The sequence below is a fragment of the Falco cherrug genome, chromosome 14, assembly GCF_023634085.1.
Source record: "Falco cherrug isolate bFalChe1 chromosome 14, bFalChe1.pri, whole genome shotgun sequence".
NCBI classification, from domain to species: Eukaryota; Metazoa; Chordata; class Aves; order Falconiformes; family Falconidae; genus Falco; species Falco cherrug.
Window position 1 is genome coordinate 3,586,843 of NC_073710.1, and position 15,029 is coordinate 3,601,871.

General features: G+C 42.7%; 1 protein-coding gene across 2 annotated transcripts in view; it reads right to left on the bottom strand.

Moving 5' to 3' along the window:
- NFATC3 (nuclear factor of activated T cells 3) overlaps nucleotides 1-10,078 on the bottom strand; it is a 74,736-nt gene extending 64,658 nt beyond the window's left edge. For both annotated transcript variants that reach the window (XM_055726832.1, XM_055726830.1), the window contains exon 1: nucleotides 9,744-10,078. In XM_055726832.1, coding sequence (XP_055582807.1) covers nucleotides 9,744-9,843 — 100 coding nt within the window. In that variant the 5' untranslated portion in view covers nucleotides 9,844-10,078. The remainder of the gene's footprint in view (nucleotides 1-9,743) is intronic.
- Nucleotides 10,079-15,029: the final 4,951 nt, after the last annotated feature.

Consider the following 15,029-nt stretch of genomic DNA (forward strand, 5'->3'; position numbering starts at 1 on the left):
ATTTGTCATTCAGTGTTAGATAGAAAGTCAGCCTAACATGACCCAGGAGTTCAAAGATATTAAGAAATACACTACAGCCTTTTGGAAGATTCTTAAAATGACACAATACATCTGTGCAGTAGTTACTAACACATAGTATTAACATCCTATTTGCCACTGCTATTCTGAAGATGAACTACATTATTCTATACAACCAGTTGTTAGACTTTGTGAAAGGACTGCAGCCCTGCAATCCCAGAGCATCTGGCATGTGTAGACATGGGAACTGGGAAAAGACTGAGCACTCCAAAACTGGTGTGTTGTGCCTGACCCACAGGAAGAAGACTCATCGTAAAGATAAGCGAGAACATCAGGCAAATACTGACTGAAGAGAACAAGGGAATTATGTGCTGTAGTTGCCAGCCAAAGGTTTGTCTAGACTCTTGATATTGCAGGCCAATTTATCACCCACAGCCTAACTCTTCCTTTGTGGGGGCAAAATGAGCAGATTCCATAAAAGGCTCTCCAGTTATTCCAAGTTCTGGTTTATATTGCACCTATAAACTGAAATTCTCACCTAACTACTGAAATGGATGTGTTCACCGCTGATCAGCTTCTGACAGCAACGAGCTTGCTGACAGCAACCTGCTGCCCTGCACAGAGACAACTCCAGGTTTGCAGTCTGCTCCAGTCCTGAACCAAGCACTGAGCAGAATCCGAGTTTCCAAGATCAGAATGTGTAAGTAGGGCCATAGCAAGCAAAACAAGACAGGAATGTACAAGAAAATGGATATTTCAGTTTATAGGAGAGTATGGTGACATAGGCTAGGGTCTGTGTGAAAGGCAGTAGAAAAGGAATGCAATAAGCCAAGGCAAGAAGTTTGAGTGGAGAGGGTTACACAGTAAAGGGAGGGGAGACTGAAACAGGCGCATGCCTCTTTCTGTTTATCATACAGAGCATGGCACAGAGGCTGAGAACCAGTATGGACAGTATTCGAACAAACTAGTTTGGGAACTCTTCACACCTCAGCAAAATTACACTGTACTTCTGCAGCTGTCCTACAACATGACAGAGGGCAAACTATTCCACAGCAGGCAATCCTACCGTATAGTTAGCTCAGGATTTCAAATCATTAATATTACAGCTTTTCACCAGTATAGTTTATAATACAGCTTTAATGTCGGCTTCAGGTGCACAAAACTGAAAGGCTCCATACATCAAAGGACTGAAAGAAGCCAGAAACTTATCTGAAACTTTCCTGTTTTCCCAGCTGCTCACATGAATGTAGAATCAGAAACACCTTGAATTCACTTTGCTAGAACTGACACAGGCAGAAACAGGAACCAAACGAGAAAAGGGGAGGCTGAAGCTGAGCACGAACACTATTTTTCCAGCAACTTTCAGAAAGTTTCCCCCAAAATACAAGGGAGACCATATTAGTGTGCCTCACAACAATGCAAGCCCTGAAACTGCATCTCTTCACAGAGTCCTAAATAGCTTGTGTTTATTCCAGCAGGACTGGAGGTTTCACTTCATACCGTACCTAATCAGCCTCACCTCCTGCCCCCAACCAAAAAAGCTAGGCAACCTGGAAGACAGTAGCATTTGCTCTCAGAAGTCTAAATTTGACAAATTGCACTGATGAAATACAAAGACTCTGACCTAATTTAAAGAAGCTATGCAAAATACAAAATGGTGACAAGATTTGCTTAGTGGTTCTTTGGATTAAGCCACACATTCTCTTGTGGCCTTGTCACTCGAGTACAGTTATCCCAAATGACACCGTTACAAGCCTTTTGCAATCATACACAGTTACTCCATCTCCTCATCTCTTCTGAGTTTCTGATTTAGGGAACAACTCCTAGAAAGCATCTAAGATACACATGAGTAGCTATAAATCACTGTAGAGATTGTTACATCCCATTATGCAGCCATCAAAAGCAGTGAAACACTGTTGCTAATGGTCAATAAGTGCACCCTGACTGCCTTATCAGCTCATCATTCTGTTCTTAGATTATGCTTTCATTTTGGGTAGATACAAAGGGTTACTCTGTAAAACAACTTCAGTTAGCAAGTAAAAGTTTGTTCTCTGTCCCAGCTACAAAGAGTCACAATTCTGTTCCCTCTCCAGTATAGTACAAATGTTGCCTGTCACTGAACTTATGTTTTAGTGGTCTTCCCATTTTCTTCTATTTACCAAAACCATTACAAAAAATAAAATCTAGGATTAAAAAACACTTATCCCAGCATTTGTTCCTAAAAAGGAAAGTTAGCAGCCACTAAAACATGAAGAATCATTAAGCCGGGAACTTAAAATTATTTGCTTCCTGCAATCTCGAATAACCTCATACATATGAAAAACGGAAAGAACTCTGTTTGAAAGGACCTAAGAGTAAGTCTAAAGAGGAATATTTACAAGATTTTGGAAATAACCCTCTCCACCAATCTATTAAAAAACAAACAGAAAAATCCAATTCCATCCAGCAATTTTGCTACATTAAAAGTATTTCTCATTTTTAGAAGTGATGACTATCACACAAAATGCAGTCTGAGAGGCTATTTTTTTAAACAAAAGTAATTGCTATTAATCTAAATATTAATATGAATAACATGTTTCTACATTTCTGGGACTAATAAATTAGCTGTAAGTATCTGCATATGTTTCTACCTACGAATGTATTTTATGAAGTTCATGTGAAGTTTTTGTTTCTGCTTCCAACAACCAAAACCAAAACCCCAACACCACCCAAACCAAATCCAGAGTTCTATTTTCACAAATTTGTTGCTGAAAGATCATGGGTTTATATAAAGTCAGATCTCCAGGAAGTTGATTCTTCTCTCCTTCCCCCCCCACACATAAAAATGAGGACTGGGCCTCCCAAACTAAACTGACAAAAGTATCTTCTCTTCTACCACACCTATCGTCCTTTGTCTGGAAAGTAACCATAAGCATTCAGTGCCACCAAGACATTTAATCAGAAGAGCCACGTAAATGATTAAGTTCAGCTGTTCAGTTAACTCGCGAGATGTGCGAGACACAACACAGCCCAAAGCCCTGCGTATCGACCAGTCCTACACTTCAGATTTAAACTGATCTTCCCTGAATGACTTTGAACAATTCCACAATTTTTTTTTAATGTTCTCTTTTGCCAGAATTTCACAATACTCACAGATCTGTGTACTAAAGGTAGAAAAGAACACTGGCTTGTTAATAAGCTTGCTCCTGCCGTGCAGTTTTACTTAGCCTTACTGATCATTTCACTCATCTTAAATTCCACTGTCATCCGAACCCCACATGGCATGCCTGGACAAATGCAAGGACTTGGATGTTGTTTTACAGGCTGGGCTCACTGCCAGGTCTGCTCCACGCACTTCCCTGGCCCACTAGGGCAGCTTTAGGCAATGACTCCCGTATTTATGTTGTTCCTGTGAAGGGCTAAACTGCTGCTTACTATCGAACCAGGCCCCATCTACCCTCATTTCTCACTCGTTCACAGCAACATTACTTATTTGGCTGCTCTCCGAATGGGATATGACAAACTGCTTGCAGTTGTACAACACAAACAAAAGGAAAAGATGACCATCATGTTTTAAGCAGAGGGCTACTTATTACTTTGAAGAAAGAAAGGGCTTATTTCTAATTTTCAGAAATCATGCAAGATAAAACCAGCAGCACAAATGCTTTTGTACCCTGCCCATCTCCCACATCCCAACAGTCAGGATTTGTTTCCATTTGCACTGTGCCCACAACTCAGATGGGAGGGAAGGGGACAGAGGGTGAGGTGCAATTATGATTTCACACACAAAATAAGCAAATTTGTCAAACCAGGGATCTTTTTCAAATCCCCGCACTATGCAGTGACTCACTACATAGTGCTCTCAATGCACTGTGTAGTGGTTCAAGAACCATATGCCAAACCATAAAAGTTATGAAATCAGATCAGGTGCAACTACAACTGCTTTGCAACAGCACACAAGAGAGTTTGGTATTTTCCCAAGTGGTCTTATCCTGGTCAAGCTTTATCCAAATAGGCAAGATGTGATTTAGCCAGCATGCCATGAAAAAACACAATGTATTCAAACACATCAGCTTCCCAGGATTACCATTTTAATGTTACTCTTTGTGGTGAGGCAACTGACTCCATTGACACCAGATTTGACTTTAATACACTTTTTCCTCTGGTTCTTCGTCAGTGAAATCTTTTCTTAAGTTATCTTGAAGTCACAAGGTTCTTGACACAGACCCTCTATTTTTGGCGAGATGCAGCTGTTTGGTTTACCCTCCTCCCCTCCATCAGCAGATTATATAACCGCAGCCTAAGACTGGATTTGCTTTATGTCCCTGCGCGTCAATCTTTTACGTGCACAGATACCAGCATCCGCTAGCTTGTACAATAAAATCGTAATAACTAAATTACCCTCAAGTGGTGGTTTCCATTACAATACATTTAATGCTCAACATCTAATAAATAAACAAACATTTATGTTAAAAAGTATGGTTTATGTCTAAGGGAGGAAAAAAAAGAAACTGACTCAAGCGACTTGTCCATTCATTCCTTTCTTAAAGTTGCACCAGTTGATCCCATCTTAATCCACATGAGCACTCTTTTGTAAAGCAAATGTTTAAAGACCAGCACACACAGCTCTATTTATATGTGTGGCTCAAATTATACATATTAACCACCGAGTTACTATCTTGTGCAAAGGCTTTCTCTCCTACCCATTTATATATAGGCAACCAAATCTAAACAGAATAAAAAGACTTTAAAAAGGAATAAAACTTCAGGTGAACCACACAGGTGTGCAAGATCGTCTGTTAAAAAAGTACTTCAGAAGATCATGTCTCACAAGTTTCTCTCAGCTAAGGAAAGCAAACTTTTTAGCAGTTCTGGATCAGAAATATTTGATCACAAAAATGAATTTCACCAAGAGCAACCCTCAGTCAGCTCACACCTCAGGTTCACAATTACTGCCAGCATTGAGCCTTTAATTATCCACTCAGTCTAACTGTGAGACTGCTCTCTTTCCCACCACAACTTGCTTAGTATCGCTTACCTTAATCACCATCTCAGGGAAAAGAACAAAAAGTTCAAGCACACTGCAAACTTCTGGAAACAGCTTAGGCTGTTTTCTACTGTCTACCAACAAACCCTGACAGCAATACCTGTCATGAATACACATTTAAGAAGTGAAGAATATTTTACATATTAATGATCAAGGCAAAGGTATAAAGACTAGTATTGTGGTGGTGTTTCAGTACAAGGCATTGGTTTTAAGACTTCTACTATGTATCTAAATTAAACGACACTTATATTGTGCCAGTTTTTGCCACAGAGCTTGCTTCAGAGCACTCAACACCATGGGAGGGAGGTAACTGCCGAGCAGCCCAAGCAGCCTGCACACGCTCATAGAGAAAGAAGGTCAGACACAGAAACCTTCAAAAGAAAAGATCAGGTATTACTTTGACAGTCACAATAGCAACATGTGTATTTCCATTTTGATCCTTAGTAACAGCCTCAGGCCAACTAATAGGTCTAAGCTAAAAGACAAAAAAAAAAAAACCTCAAAGGAGAGCAACAGTATAGAAGTTTTCAAACAAACTAAAGATCCAAATCCAGATACACTGTCCATATCCAGAGCGAGGCTCCAGCTTGCAAAGATGTTTTGAATTGTCACTAAATTCATCACAGAACTGGGATATTTTTCATACTTCTCATACCATGCTTTTCAGGAGAAAAGTAAGAGATTGTGAGATTTCATCTGTAACAAGATTACCAAATAGTATTACTCAACCAAATATTAAGTCACAGGAAACAAGGAGAACCTCTTTTCAGCTTGTTTCATGGTTTCCAAGAAAATAAAACAGATATTATGAATCAGAAGTCCAAGGAGGGTATTTTTATCAGCCCTCATATTTTGAGAAAACAAATATACAGAATCAACGAAGGATGACTATTTAAATTGAAAGACAATAAGAACTTCTCCTCCTCTGCTTCACAACCCAAGAACAAAAGGTGGGTGTTAGGGTGAAATTCCACATATTGCTCTATTTTACTGGGTAGCAAAACCTTAGCCTGTCTTTCACTCTTAGAGGACCTCATCACAAGTAAGAGGAATGTTTTAGATAGGATTCTAAACAGCAATACCAATACCCCCTCTGTCAGAATTTCCTGCGTAATGAAATAATTCATTTTCTGGATATGAAACAGTTTGCAGCCTCTAATTTTAAGTCAGTCCCCACTTCACATACCAAGAAGAAACAATTTTGGATGTTACAGAACCGTACAAGATCCTGAATTCCCAGCTTAGTACTACATACCCCAAGTTCTTTGAAGACCCTTACTTTGTAAAAACTCATTATTTAAAACGGGAGCTGAACCCTTAAAATAAAAATTCGGCTAAAGAAACAATCATAGCAACTTGCATTTGCTCCCCTTTTGCACAGTTTGGCATTTAAACAGTATGCCGCACCCTCAGCGGAGTTTTTAGCAGTAGTGTGAAGACCTTAATGCAGTTTATTTGTTTAATGTTTAATAAATTCTAGGCAAACTTCCAAAAATTAGATTGAATAGTAATGCAAAACTGGGGGGGTGAAAGGGATGGAGACATCATTAGAAAAGCATTCCAAATTAAATTTGATTATTCAAGTGTCACACATGACATCTTAAAAAAATCTCTTCATTAAAGAGACCAAACATGGTGGCTTCTCAAATACATTAATTGAAAAAGTTAGTTACATGACCATCTACTTTAGTAGAGGGTACAGACCTGAATGATACTGTCATTCAAATACTTACTCAGGCATTACAAATGCAACTGATACAAGGTGGCAAGATGCAATCAGATGCGACTGCAACTAACCCAAAGGGTTTGGAAGAAAAGAGTATACCAAAGAGATTTGGTTCGCTTCAGAGTGAGTGCTCTATAGCATTACCCTTGCACACTGGAGGCCCGAGTTATTTTGTCAGGAAAAGATGAAGCTTTTTAGTACCTAGAACTGTACCACCTGTTTTGAGTGCTGAACACTACCAAAAAAAAAAAAATAAAAAAAAAAGTGCCAATTTCTTTCCTCTTTGAGACAAGGGCACTAAACTGTCTAAGAAGAAGAGTGCAAGATTTTGCGGAAGGTGCTTAGTACCTAACTTCTACTTAAAAGCAGCTGAAGAGCTTTTGACAATCTCTAATTTGGCAACCATTTGAGCAAATTTGCACTTCAGCTTACAAGCTATATGGAATGGGTTATGCCTTAGATTTCAGGCAAAGTATGCTACAAAGACTGCAGTATTTGACTACAGACTGCCAAGCATATTTAAACCATCTTTCGTGCATTCCCCTCTGCAGCAGGAACTACAACTTTCAGATCAAACACACAAGCACTACTGCAGAACATTAGTCTCAATTCCTGCCAGTTCGCACAAAACTAAACAGAATAGCTCACTTTTTCTTGCTTTTGGTTAAAAATACAGTTAAAGATAAAATCTACATATATATACATGCTTATGTACATACATACATAACAGAATAAAATCCTCAAAACACGACAGAAGTCTCAACATAAAAGAAAGCATTAACATAGATTTCCATGTTATTTACACAAGAACTTAGTACTAGACGCTTCTTTCACAAGGGTGCCAATCCCAGACACTTCTTCAGATACAGCACAAAGCATGAGAACATGTTTTCAAGTATTCGCCGCGATCATGGATGACTTGGTATTTTTAACATTATTTATTTCAGATTAAGCAATGTTCCCTGTGACCTACATGTTTTTTTATTCTCATACATTAGAAAAAAAAAAATCCTCACTTTGCTGCACAACGGACAACATCATTGAAGTGAGTGATACGGGCTTATGAGACCCAAGAACTTTAGTTTATCTAGCTAATATACTCGGAAGAGGAATAAGGGGGAAATGTAAGACTTCCAATATAAGTCCTCTCTTATGTGAAATCTATTTCTTCAGATGTAAAATTAACGGACAGAATTAACAGCTAAACTCTGGCAATCCTTTTAATAAAATACTTGAAGCCAGAGCCCTATTCTAACCCTTTCCCCTGAAGGCCACATCTGTGCACAGCAGGCGAGATCATCGCCAGTATTCCACAAAACAGTGAAATTACTGAGTTACAGATGCAGGATTTCTTACTGAAAGATCAGTTTATGGTCTGAGTATCACATTTTCAAAATCTGCCTTAGAAATAGTTTTAACTTATCAAGCACATAAAAATTCACCATATTCGGAGTAATAGCTGAACTGCTTCTTAAGGAATGCTACCAAAATACAAATATTATAAAAGGGAATTGAGTACCACTAGTATTTCCAGTTTTCTGAGCAACTTGTTTTCACATTCTCATCTATCATCAACTGAGGAACATAGCTAAGACCACTAGCTTTGTGTAGAAAAAAAAAACCACAACAGGAATAGGGGGGTGTCAAGTATTGTACTCTATTAACAGTCCCCATTGTTTCGTATGGCACTGTAATACTTTTATTTGGCTAGCAGATCTCAGGCCCCCTTCCCAGAAGCACCATCTGCTACTCCTGCCTATTCTAGGCAAAGAAAAATCTCCCTGTATCTGAAAGAATCTGTAAACTAAGTCTTAGCACCAAGAAAGTTAGAGATTTTGCAACAAATTAATTCTGAGTGTTCGCACTGGATTATATATGGACCGTATCGAACAATTTGTTTTCTAATCAACTTATGCAGGCAACCGAGTCAGAGAACAAAACAACATGGCTGCATCATTTAGCCTGGATCCAGCCGTGTTTCAGAGCTATCTTATCATCTAACTAGTTAGACTTAGTGCACTACCAATTAATACTTATTTCAAGTAGGTCAGAAAAAAAAAAGCACGCAGCCGTCGACCCGTGGTCCAGCCGCACACCGCACAGCTGGCTCTTCTGGATTCCCCGCAACATAGTTTGCAGGGAATACTTTATTTTCTGCAGTTTAAAGAAACATGAGGCTTTTTAAACGGGGTTTTCAGGCTCCGATACTACCAAACAGAATAAAATGGAAGGGCTCCGAGACGTGTGTATCGGCACACACGGACCCAGCAGCCCCCCCACCTCATCGCGCAGCGTTTGGCCCATCCACACGCACGTACACAAAGTTTGTAAGAACACACTGGAGTAACGACGATGCGTTATACACGGGGAAGGGTTCGGTTGAAACTTTTAACCGCCAGAGCGCCAGACCAGCCCGCAGCCCGGCCCCACCGCTGCCCTCCCGGTGCCAAGTGTAACGGCACGCTGTGCTCACCGGGACCCCCCCGGCCGCCCCCCCGGGCGCTGCAACGCCGCCCCAGCCGGGCGCCGGCAGCACGGTGGCTCGCAGGCGGGTCCCTCCTCAGCCCCCGGCCCGGGATGGGGGAGCAGGCCCGCCAGACCCAACCGGCCTCTGCCCCCACGACTGCAGGGGGGGTCCCCCCCCACGCCCGCCCCGAGGGGTGCTCCTCCCGCACGGCGGAGTCCTCGGGTTTCTTTACTCGAGGAAAGTTGTAAGGGCGGCCCGGGGAGCCCCGATGGCGGATCGCCCCCCTCAGCCCCCCAGGTCCCGTGAGGCGGCCGCAGCCTGAGGGAGCAGGGAGGAGGGAGAGGAGGGCCGGCGCCGCTTCCCCGCCCCGCCACCCCCCGCCCCGCTCTCCCGCGGCGGGGCAGGCGGCAGCCCCCCCTCCCCGCCCTCGCCTCGCTCGGAGGAAAACAGGAAGCCGACCCCGACGGCCGGGGCGGCGGGAGCGGAGCGGCCGCGGCGGAGCGCACCTGCAGGCCCCAGCGGCGGCCCGGGGCCGGGCTGCCCGTCCTCCCCGAAGATCAGCCTGAAATCGAACTCGTCGGTGGCGCCGCAGTTTGCCGTAGTCATGGGTTTGGCCGGCGAAGCGAAACGAGACCCCCTCGCCCTGCCGGGCCGCGCCGGACTCCTGCCGGGCTGCGCTCCCCGCCGCTGCCCCTCAGGGCCGCCTCATAACACCGGATGGCGCCGCGGTCGGGAGGGGAGGGGGTGGGCGGGGGAGGGGAGGGCGCGGGGAGGCGGCAGCGCGAGCGGCGGCTCGGGCCCCAGCGCGAGCTCCCGTGCCTGGGCGCCTTCTGTCACTCAGCGGGGGTGGGAGGGCGCCTACTACGGGCCGCGGCTGGCCCCGCCCCGCCCGGCCCCGCCCCGCGCCGTGCCCCCGGGCAGCCCCCCGCCCCTCGGCGGCGGTTCCCACAGTTGGGCGCTCTCACGCGGTGACGTCGGCGGCCCCGGTGCGGCGGAGGGAGGGAGGGAGGGAGGGAGGGAGGGAGGGGTGGGGGGCACCCAGCGCACATGGCGCCCAGCGCTCGCCCCGCCCCGCGCCGCGCGGGCTGCCGGGGCTTGTAGTTGGTTGGTTGGCCCGCAGCGGGCGCCCAATCCGGTGGAGCCAGCTGAGCACAAAGGGGCGGGGCAGCGCCGCGGGGCGCGGGTGCCACGTGTCGCCCCGCCGGGGCCGGGAGCGCCAGTCCGGGACGCGGCAGCTCCGGGGGCCCGGCCGTCAGCCCCCTGCAAGGCGCACGCAGCCCCCGGGCAGAGCGAAGGGGTCTCGGGCTGCGCGCTGCTTTTCTAAAAAAAAAATAATAAAATAAATAAAAAAAAAATCGTATGTAAATAGGTGGTATTCTAGGCACCAATTCACGGCTTGGGTAATTAGATTAAGTTGGCGCAAGCTGAGGAATGTGGCTTGGGTAACACATGCCGTGAAGGGCGCTAAGCTGTCCACCACCTTCCAGGCTGCTGGGAAACAGTGGCGGTGCGGCAACTGTAAGGAGACTAATCGCAATACTTCTAGCAGCGTGTGCCATCAATGAAGGCAGCCCAGCAGCCGTTGGGAAGAGCACAGAAGTTCCAGAACGTTCTGCCTGCACAGTAACATACCATCATCTATTTTGCCTCACATTAAGCTTAAAAGACAAATACAAGAATGAAAGAAAACGTAGTTTAAGTTGTTCATATAGCAGAAGCATCATTGCCAGCAGTGGATGGCAGGGTAGAAACTGTAATTGGCCCAATCTGCCTGGAATTTGCAGTCTAAGAAATCCTAGAGCAAGTTAACGAAACTGGGTGCTGTGGCATTAATAAAAGATTAACTCTCAACACATGTGACCTAGGAGGATTTTAGGTTTGTGCAAAAACTTGGGCATTGATGGGAATTAAACTGCTACTCACAGCCCGTCACGTTTGCTTATAGATAGTGATGTGATAGTACAGTTTTATTTACATTATGGACTGAAACTTGCATTAAACAGAAATACCATTGCAATGTCCTTTAAACATTAAAGGACCGGTTTTTGTTACTTAGTTGAAAAATTAACTGAATGAAAGTTACTGTGTCATGACTTTATGGCCATGCGGAAATTATAGCTTTATCTGTTAAAACTGGGTGACCCATAAATAACTAATTGGAATTGTTTCTATGCACAGGGTCTTTTTGTGTTTGCTGCTGTTCAGGTGGATCCAAGCAGGTGTATTGTAAAACCCCTCCCGGGACAGGAGGGGTTTGCCCAAGTGAAAACGGGAGCTGCTTTTATTGCCCAGAATACAAAACAGCCATATGTTTATCTTTTTCTTAACCTACTAATGTACCATCCTTTCTATTGTCACTTCCCAGCACCGCTAGCTATTTCTTTACCTAAAATACATGAGCAGCTACAGCTACTGTTTCTACAATACTTAAACTGAAGGCTGATGCTCTTGTTAGGGCAGCCAACTGCCTCTCCTGAAGGAAGCCCAAACCTTTATAAGATGCTCGCACCCAGTTAGCCTGTAGCCTCTTTTTACCTCTAAATCCAAGGTCATGTAGCAAGACAAGCTGGTAAAGAATGTGTAATTGGATTAACCGTGGTTAAGAAAAACCCTTGTGCATTCCTGAATGAAAACAGGTCTACAATGAACAATTCAGTAAAACATCATACATATAAAATGGTTCTTAGCAGCTAGCTTCTGTCTAAAAACTTTTGGGTAATCTTTCACATTTTCAAAGCAGCTATGTTAGAATTTGTCTTATTGTTAAATAATTGTTGTGTCAGATTACAGCACATGGAGTAACCATAGTAGTTCCCTGTTCTGCTATACCAGTAGGTTATTCATTATGCATGTCCCTGGAGAAAAATACAACCAAACTTGTTCTCTCCACAGGGGGAAATGTGAACACAAGCAAGTATTTAATCTATGTTCTTTGATAAGATGCTCAGTGTGTATTTCTAAAGAGTATGTTAAATTAAAAATATGGGTATTATTGTCTTGTTCCTTTGCCTTAACTGTAAAACAAATCTTTTCTCCCCTGTTTGAGACATTATTCATTCTGAAAACTAAGACACATGCAGGTCATCAGGCAGTGCTTTTAGTCCTACCTACAGATGTCAATTAAAAAGAAAAAGGACCATACATCCTAAAATAAAAGAGTTACTGGTTATGTCATGACCACCTAGCTAACAAGGTAAGAATTTACAGAATATGTAGAAGGAAAGGTGGCATTGTAAGCAATTAATAGTTACTTACAGTAATCTTTATAAAGCTTTTTACATCAAAATAAGATACATCTGTCCGAGTTCAGAACTTCCATTTCTTGCCAGCAACATCCTTTATTTTTGTCTTCACCATATTTTTCATTTTGCTGTCCCTTTCCTACTGCACCAAAATGCGCATCCTTCCTGCATTTGAATTTTTAGAAGAAAAACACCTTCAGACCCTTTCTATACAGCTGAAGAGTAATTGGGGCATGACTGAGAGTGAGTTGGCAGAATCCCTAGAACAACTGACGTGAGCTTACATCAATTTCCAGGGACTTATGTCAACCTCGAGGTCCACAGCATGGATGCTGATTCGTGCTATCGAGAAGAAACAGTGGCAGTAACAAGGGAAACTTTATTTTTTTGTGGTTTTGCGAGGAGGGGTGCTTTTATTTATTTATTTAGTATGCATAGGTGGTTTCTGTCCTTGTTGCTTTTAGGCTATGTTATTGCATCCAGATGGGGATACACCTTGATCTGGTCAGAAGCTGGAGTTATTGCATGTGCTTTGAGAAGGAAGGAACATGCTTCCTGTGGTATTTGAATCTTTTCCAAACTGGGGCTATTTTCTAGGCGTGTTGTGACTTTCAGCTCCAAAAACCTGAGGGCTACATTGTGCTGTGTTTTATTTTCCACACATCATCCTATGCTGGATAGCTAGGAATTCTGGATCTGCAGCCACATCCCAGATCTGTATTTGTCTTGGAGTAATAGGGATTCCTCCCCCCTTCCTACGGGCAGCAAATCAAACCCAGCTGTGCAATTGTAGCCAGAATAGGCTTTGGAAGAAGCATGGTCAGGCATTCGTTCTGCATGATTCAATAAACCAAACAGCCTCAAATTAAGAATATAACGCATAAGGTTGTATTTCATGTGCTTGATATCGTTCCCGTTTGTGGTTGAATCTGGACCCGTTTAGAAGCCACACACACCAGCGTGGCATAGAAAGGGCAGATGAGAAAGCACAAAGAAAGACTCCTGGAATCAGCAGATAGTGTTCCTTGGCTGCATCTATGGCTCTGCCTTTTACAGCTGCTATTGAAAAAAGCACCAGTGCAACAAGGGAAATTTTTTGACTGGTGTGAATGTATACTTAAACATTTAAACTCATTTGCAAATGGCATACAAACAAAATAATCACAGCCTTTATGTCGTACAGTTAACGAGACACATCCATTGTTTAAGCATGCAGAATGGTGTTTGTGGGAGAAAGATACTATTTCACCACGGATGCTATGTTCAGGAAAGTGAAATCCAGCAGTCATATAGGAAAGAGGCTTCCATTCTGCACACAAGGTCATAGGGCATTTATATTTAATATGTGACATCTGGCATTTTAAATAATTTCCTTGGCTAATTACCAGTGCCTGCGTGAAATATGAATCTTCTGCCATTGGGGAATTAAAAGGAAAACAAAAACAAAACTAGATTGCATAGCATTGGAAAGTTTTGTAGGAAAATTAGAAGTTGTCCTAATTCAGGCATTAGAATACACGGTAACAGTAGATAGAGTAAAAGGGAGTAATTTGACTGAACTTGGATAAATTTTAAGTTTTTCATGAAAATCTAGTCATCCTTTTAAGACTCCCTATGCCATGGCTACTAATTACAACACTCCTATCTAGATCTTGTGCTCAGCATTTGATCAATGGGGCATTTGTAATAGCAAGATTACAAAGTTGGGTGTTTGGTTTTTTTAAATGCCTACAAGGTGTGTGTTGACAAAAACATAACTACATAAAAACTTAATGAGGTCACAGTCTCATTTAACCATTTTATAGTTTTCCCCAAGAAGTTTCATCACTCTCCTAAACTTACTGCAGTCATATAAGTACACTTTAATATATTTTTCTTCAATATATTTTTACATTAAACAATCATTGCTTTGCTTTATTGTTTGTTTAACATTGTGCCATGTAAAGCAGACATTACTTCATAAAGTTTGCTGCTGCTTTATATTTCTATCGGTTTACAGAGCAGGTTGGAATCCTCCCATCTGGAGGTTACCATTGCACATGTAAAAAAAGATCACAGGGTCTAGAAATCTGGCACTTAACTGCATGGCTCTCTTCACAGGCTTTATATTCATAGCACTGTGTTCTCGGATCATCAAGTGAAAGCAAAGTAAAATTATCAGCTGCATTATTACTGATATCCATATACAAGGACACTCCAGGCACGAGTATTTACTTCTGAAATGATTGCTTTTACAGATACCTTAGAGTCTTATCACAAAGCCTAAAGTGGTTTGTGAGTGAAATCAGATGACAACTGAGATTGCTACCAGAACAAGAACAAACTCCTCTAAAGCACAGTGATATTTGCATAATATAAATATTTGCAGAAACTCAAACGGGGTTTCATATAAGTTCTTAGGCTTGATACAAAGACCAAGGTGGCGTTTTACTTACTTTCCCATATTTTAACTTTCATTTTTAACTATTCATTAGCCAGCAGACAGTCCTCTCGTACAGCAGTGGGACACAGAAAATACAGGTTCCATTCCAAGCTTCCAATTCTCTGTAG